Below are 7765 nucleotides of genomic sequence, written 5' to 3'. Positions count from 1 at the left end.
CCCCTTCACAGGATCATAACCATATTAAAGCACAGCCCCCAGATGTGTGATCATCTTTTTTTAGATATTATGAGACCTATGCAATCCCAGCGGATGTACAGGCGTTCATACTGAGTGTCTTTTTGTAAAAAAATGTTCACTAGATGTCTCATGCGGCTTACACATGACCCAGGACTCTCACAGATGATCTCCATGCTTTCCTCCTAAAACCATATGTGACCTTTCTCTAGTTTATTTTATAATAAAACTGCTCCGTTGTACTAATCGCAGTACAGAGGACTGGCGCTGGTCATGGTCCTGTGGCTTGTTGCTTTATGTTAAAACGTTCACTTTTCCTGCCATTCTCCCCGTTGAAGTGTTCTCGGGCAAATTGCTGCATCATGATCAGCATTCACATTGGAATCAGCTCAATGTAGAGAAAGAAAATGGTTGCGTGTCTCTTTTTTTAAATTGTGAGACTGAGCAGAAGCCTTAACTGAATGAAAATGAGACCTGTTCAGGTTTATTTAAGTTTAATAATCTACATAATAATCTACAAAGGTGTATTAAAAAAATGTTTTCACTCATCCACGAGTAAGCCCAAGAGGAAGGAACAGTTAACTAATGGGAGTGTGCTGACGGTTTTATAAAATTAAATATCTGTAATTTAAGATTTGAAGAAAATGTATCTTTTGTACTTTTCATGTGAATATTTTTTTTGTTTTTACCTTTTCACAGTTTACCATTTACTGTGTGATTGTCACAGGACATGAATAATAATAACCACTTTATTGGGAGTTGTTTTAATGCATTATTTCCTATTTGTTCAATAAGTCCCATAATGTAAATGTATAGTATATATATAAAAAAACAATCACTTTGGTAGCTAATTTGATTGAATACAGTGTGTGCTTTACTGTGGAGGAAGGTGGGAGTAAATATACATAAGATAATATTTTATGAAGAAATGGTCATTTTATATGGAATTGTTTTCATACATTGTGTGTCATTAAAAACATATGAAACACTCCAATGGCTTCTTAACCTTTACGGAGACTGAAAAAATAGATTTTTCTCTATTTAGTTCTATTTCCTCTCATTTTCTAACACTTTAAACTCTTTTATGTATGCTGGATTAAATCTATAACTCTGCACTGATGGGAACTAGGCCCATTCTATAGTGATGCTTTCTTTGTCATCCTGTCAGATTTTATTTTCTTTAAACTGTTATGATTCAAAACTGATAAACTAATTCGGTCTGTACCTAGACACACAAATACTGACTTAATGCTTTGAGTTGATCTGTCTAAAATACTAATTGGTGTTACGCAAATAATGAGTTTGAAAACTCATACATAATTTAAAATGGGATTAGTTTCCATAATTCATTCCCTGTTGCTGCCCAACAAGCTGTTCCTGCCACCCAGTGATGGCAGCTGGAACTACAACAATGTGTTTATCTAAACTAACAGGATAAGTGACCATTTTTTACTAGTTTGAATACTTTGAAACATGTTTAATATATGATTTGATTGTTGTTTTTTTCCCTATACAAGTAGTTCTGGTCTTGTGCCATTTCCACTTGACAACAGCATATTTAACCACCTTGTCCTCTTGCTTTTTTACTGATTTAATATAAACTATAAATGGGTACTTGTGCTGTGCTTCAGTAGAATTTGTAATATTCAAAAACTTAATAGTCCGATTGGCTACTCGAGTCATGCAAGTTTGATTTGTGACAACCTCCAGTGTTCCCCCTTTACTCCTCCTTTAAGTAGCTTTAAAGTTGGATAAATCCTCTTTTTCCACACTGATATGCTGTTCAAGCTCTTTATTAAAGCTATGATGTTTACCCTGTCAAATATTCAAACCTTAGGCTTTTCTATGGCAGCGCCATTTAATTGAATATTCTTGATGTCTTTTTTTAGATTAATCATGTTGAACATTTCTTTATCTCCTTATTAGATGGCAATTCCAAAGATACGCCAGGAAACAAGCACACAGGTTCAGGCTGTATTTACCATACAAATATGCTACTTAACGGATGATGTAAATAACTTGACGTAAACTCAAACGGGGGCAGTCAGTAAGCATAAGTGTCAGCAGTTTTCAGGATGTAGACGTTATAATATGTAGCATCCAGAAAGGTCATTTGACAATTGCTTACAATCTCAAACATATTAATAATGACGATGCTTTGTAAAATTATGTATTTATGTTGAACTCATCTCATCTGCACACACACACACACACACATACATTTCATATACTTGATTTGAGTCCACATTACAAGTCAAATTTTAGTAGGAATCATTCTGAATGATCCAACAGATTAAAACAGATTGGCACATTGTTATGAATCATCTCATTCTAAGGGTACAGGAAACATCGCCTTTTCCAAATAAACATGCTTCCTATAGTTGCTGAGGTTGAACAGTACTTTGCTAAAAGTTTTGCCCCTGTACTACCATTCTGAAAGATATTAATAATGTCTGGTCTATTTGCAATTCCTAAAAAACGTTTGCAGGTGAGTTAAACCATTTAGATTGTACAGTAGTGTGTTTAAAGATTAAAGAATATGAGCAGCAATGACGTCCACAAGTCTGTTAGGTCTGGCACTATGTAGTCCTTTAAATGATGGACAACTGTCCATGATGTGGGATAACGACTCCTAGGTGTTAAGGAGGGCCATGCAACATGCAGAGGGGTGAACGGATGGAGGGAAACCCCAGTGATGAGTTGTAGACATGCTTTTATACAGAAAGTAAGGATCTCCTCACTGATGGTGAAATTTCTGTAGATAGTGTGTTTTAGAGTAGTTTTGCCAACTTTCCCTAGAGGTTAAAACCAGTACTCCATATTTTGGGCTCTTTGAATAGACAGAAGGGTCTGCCTTGATGTTCTAGGCAGGAGCATGTGAGCAGTGGTGCAGCCTGGCATATATACTAATATACATTTAAATATGAATCAGAGTCTGATCTGTTGGATTGTATGGTATTTGTTGTAAGAGCATCCTAATAACACATGTGAAGTAATAGAATAAGACTAAATCATAACAAATTAAATTAAATTTACCGGTGTGATTAATGTAAAACATTGAAACAATACGGCAGAAAGCTGTCGTTCAAGAAGAAAAAAACAAAAAGCACAACCTATGTTTAGATTTAGACAAATCTATTTTCTTATGAACACTCTTCTTAGAATCACTTGTAATCTGTTGGAAAACACACTTGTCCATCACACAAATGATCGTTTTTCCAGGCTACATCTTCACAAGCCCAACATGCAAATGATGTTTGTTTACACCTGCACACCTGCATGAGCACATCTGTCATGGAAGATGACCTGCCCGCATTCATCATTTCCACTTATAATATCATTGTACATGAGGAACCAAAAAGGTCTTTGGGTTTACAAAGTAATCCAGTCAGTGTGCTGGGGTTTAGCAGTAGGACTTTGTTGCACATGTTTATTGGACTTTTCATTACTTTTGTTAGATCACTGTCTCAGTCTGAGGTTTCAAATTTTAGGAAATTATACACAGAATCAAATGTCTTCTAGACATATTCTAGACACAGGGATGGCTGTGGCTCAGTGGTAGAGTGGTGGCCTGCCAATCGGAAGGTTGGTGGTTTGATCCCCGCCCCTGCAGTCATCGTTGAAGTGTCCTTGTGTCCTGAGTTGTGTAGGGTTTCTTTCTATTTATCCTGATTAAAGTTCCAGTGCTGACTCTAACGCACCCCTCAGAACCGTCCACTAGCTATCCCGTCTGTTAGGCATGCTGGGAGGTGAAGTACCTCCAGGGGAATCCAGCCCCTGGAGGTACCCAGAATCCCAGAACCACCTCTGGGTCTTCTGTGTTTACCTGTTTTCCACCTTGGAGGATCTGAAGTTTACGATCAATAATAATGAGAAAAACGAAATGAGTTCAACAGCTTTATTGCAAGTGTTACTTTTGAGACATTTTACTATTGATTTCTAATGACAATATCAACATTTTTTTATGTACACACGTTCCAAAGCATGTACATGCAGCAACTTAACTATCGGTGCACAATGTGAGGAAAATTTGCAATATGTGATAACGTTGTTGAATATCTTTAAAACAATATGACTTGCGATAAATAAACAGATATTAAGTGTACTCAGTTCTTACTTTATGCTGCGTTCCATATTCTATTAAAATGAAAGAACAACATTTCCAACATTCTGTAATTGAACAAATTTAACATAAAATTAACCATAAAATGCACCATTAAAAAAGTGCATAGGACATAAAAACAACATACGTATATACTATATAACATTAAATGAATAAAATCAAGGAAATAATCACAGAAAAACGTGTCAGATATAAAACATCACAGGGTAATGGCTTATTTGAATGTTAAGTTTGAGGTTTAACATATCAGAGCTGAAAGTTAAAACGTTTTTTAGACAGCACCTGAACATATCACAGGGAGAATCAGAAGCAGATGGGGCATGAATTAAGACTTCCTGCAGCATCCAAGCCTGAAACAATCCAACTTGCCTTGATTTTTTAGGTGGAGTATAGGCATGACCGCAGAGCCCAAAGTGGAAGTAGTGGTAATTGGTATAGCAGCAGTGCATATGAAAGTATTGAGACTGCCGATCAGGGGCCTCCCAATTACTATCAGAAGCACTGGAGGAAGGTAGGACAAGACTGTTATCACCAGGCTGTTGATGAGGGTCTGAATTGCTCTTTGCTTCTGCAGGTGGATGTTTTTTTGGCCAAGGTCAGACTTAATGAGTGCATGGAGGATGAAAGAATTACAGATTACAATTATCACCATAGCTGTTATAAATGGCAAAGTGGCAAACATGGTGTAGTACAAGTTTCTAAGAAGAAAGTATGCAATCCCAGTGGCAATCGTCAAAGTCCAAACGATGCCAGCCATCACGAACCTGGGAGTCAGACTTTTCCTCTTGCGGTAGGTGATTGGATGAACCACAGCCAGGTAACAGTCCAGACAGATACAGGCCATCAGGAGGGGTCTTCCACATATGTTCAAGGCATAAATAAAGTTCCAGCTCGCTTCAAACAGCCGAATCTTCCAGAACAAATGATTCAATAATCCAGGTATGGTAGACACCAAGAAGACACCATCCATGACGGAGAGGTTGGAAATGAAAAAATCATTTGGTGTGAAGGCAGTTCCTCTCTTGTGTGTCTTAAACATATCCCAGAGGATGGCAATAGATGCGGGAAAACCGAGAGCAAAGCACAGCATTGTAATAAAAGCCCAAATATATGTGCCTTCTTTAAGGTGGATACATCCCTCAAATTCTTCCCCGGCAAGTGCGGATGTGGATGAGTTGTTGGACAGACGCTCGGAACGAAGAAGTATCCCAAGCAACATTATGGAGCAGAGTAGTTTGGAGGATCAAAAACCTAAGCGACACAGACTATTTAAGAGCATGAAAAAGAAATTGTGCTGCTGTGTCTTGTTGCCTTGGGAGCTGCTGCATTTGTTTGACATCAATCAAATATGTCATACAGTGGCAGTGGTTTTGCAAATCATGTATTTAGTGTCAGTTTTACAAATCATGCATTTATGGAAAAGAGAAGACCTGCAGAGCACAGGAGATTCAATTTGATTCCAATAGCATGGCTGAAAAGGGAAGATTTCATATTCATATACCAAATACCAGAATAGGTGGCACCAGAAAGCAAAAAATAAAGTTGTAGGTCTTCAATTCACCACACATATTGTAAGTGCATGATAAAAGCCCTTAAACGTCCATTAACCTCTGCTGATGAAAAGTGATGCAAATATCCTCAGAATTGGCAAACACTGTGGTATGGAAACTCCTTATGTGTGATGACTGGACAAGCAAATGTTTTTTTTAGCTTTTACCTGGTGGAAAAAAAACAAAGTGCGTGGCAGCGTTAAAGGCAAATTGGATCATTTTCTACAAATGTGCTATCATTGTTAATGAATTACCCTACACAAATTGCTGAGAGGAACAAGACTGATGTGTTTGCAAACACATTGACCATTCTACAAGCATTTCAGTGGAAGGGTTAAATCTATGGTCAAATCACAGCTAAATGTAGGGAGAATCCCAATATACTGGCCAGAGGAGGCCAACCTGATTTCTATTTATAGATTCAAAAGAGATGTAAGTCTTAATTAAGGGAAAACTGTGAACCTCAACATATCTGTATACACAAAAGCAGCTTTTTCATAGCTGAGAGTTTCAAAACATCTTCTCGAGTTTGGAACACTACCTCTCTCATGCTGCCTTCATGTGCTTCTCGTAAACTCCATTGATGTATCCTTCCGTGAAGTTGTTTGTAAACTTAGAACTCGTTGGGCATTCAAGTTGTTGGGAGAAAAATCGCAAATACACAGCAACATTAATTATCTATTAACCATACGTCCCTTAAACCTTTCAGGAACTCGAGTATCAAACACATCTTTCCCCCCCAAATTGCTTGCTGGGCCGTTTTTTGCTTTGTTGTGATATAAATGATATTCCTGCCACCCCATGAAGGTAGCACCAGCAGCCTCGATGACGCTAATCGTCGCATTATTTTTGTCCTCCTGTCGTCGCCATTGCTGCCTTACAGAACATCTTTCAGCAGCTGTGTGCGGTTAATACATGTAACAGATTTTTTTTATTTGAAACGTGAAGCTTTTGTCGCATGTAAAGCGTCCCGACTACATGGACTCAACAGATACCGAGCTTATTAGCTAGCTAGCTACATCACAGGAATTACACAGCGTTAGCAGAGACAATACGATAACGCTAGCTAACGAACGTTAGCATAACGTTAGGTGGTTGTGTCTTGTTGTCCTGTCGGGGATTATTTGTCTTTTAAAGGTTATTTGTAGAAGTGTGGAAGATGTCGCTACACGGTAAACGTAAGGAAATCTACAAATACGAGGCGCCGTGGACAGTTTACGCCATGAACTGGAGTGTCCGGCCGGACAAACGGTTCCGCTTGGCGCTCGGTAGCTTTGTGGAGGAGTACAATAACAAGGTAACTTCATCAAGTCCCATTCTGATTTTTAATGACAGATATGACCAGATTAACGTATTGGAGGAGATGCACTTAATCAATGAAATGTAGAATATTAACTATCACCCCTCCCCCCTCCTACTCCAAGCCCCATATCAAAGTCAAGTGAAAGTAACGGTTCACTGACCAACAAACGTTAGCTAGCGTATTATATATAGCCCAGGGCCGGTCCTACACCTTTGGGGGCCCTAAGCAGGATTTAGTAGTTTTCTGTTATGCATAAATTACAACGCTTATGAATATCTTGTCTTCGACAGTCAGGCACAAGATCTTTCCATAAACTGTAGTTTCTTTAGCCTATTATTTCAGTTGCAATCCTGGCAGTGGTAAACAATCATTAGCAAGGGCAAATAAAAAAAAATAAAAAAGAAGTGAAATATAATAAATAACAATCAATGATCAACACATTTCTCTTTCATATTGCTCCTTATAACCACTGAAAACTCTCAAAAAAATCCAACCCAAATTCCAATATTTGTTAAGTTTAGGTTCATTAAACCATGTCAAAGTTTTTACTTACAGAAACATTTAATATCACATAACGTCCATAATATTTGGACTTTAGGTTAGATTTTTTGACAGTTTTCAGTGGTTATGAGGAGCAATATGAGAGAGAAATTTGGTGATCACTGATTGTTGTGAATCTCCGGAACTCCAAACTGAATGTCAGAATGGGAAAGAAAGGTGATTTAGGCAATTTTGAGCGGGGCATGGTTGTTGGTGCCAGACGGGCCGGTC

At 38.0% G+C, this 7765-nt stretch overlaps 1 protein-coding gene across 1 annotated transcript in view; it reads left to right on the top strand.

Moving 5' to 3' along the window:
• The first annotated feature begins 6496 nt into the window (after positions 1-6496).
• LOC116671317 (DDB1- and CUL4-associated factor 7) overlaps positions 6497-7765 on the top strand; it is a 9761-nt gene continuing 8492 nt past the window's right edge. The window contains exon 1 of the mRNA XM_032502522.1: positions 6497-6988. Within this exon, the coding sequence (XP_032358413.1) occupies positions 6851-6988 (138 nt within the window). The 5' untranslated portion in view covers positions 6497-6850. The remainder of the gene's footprint in view (positions 6989-7765) is intronic.

This window comes from Etheostoma spectabile, chromosome 21, assembly GCF_008692095.1.
Source record: "Etheostoma spectabile isolate EspeVRDwgs_2016 chromosome 21, UIUC_Espe_1.0, whole genome shotgun sequence".
Taxonomy (NCBI): Eukaryota; Metazoa; Chordata; class Actinopteri; order Perciformes; family Percidae; genus Etheostoma; species Etheostoma spectabile.
This window is presented reverse-complemented; position numbering and strand designations above follow the sequence as displayed.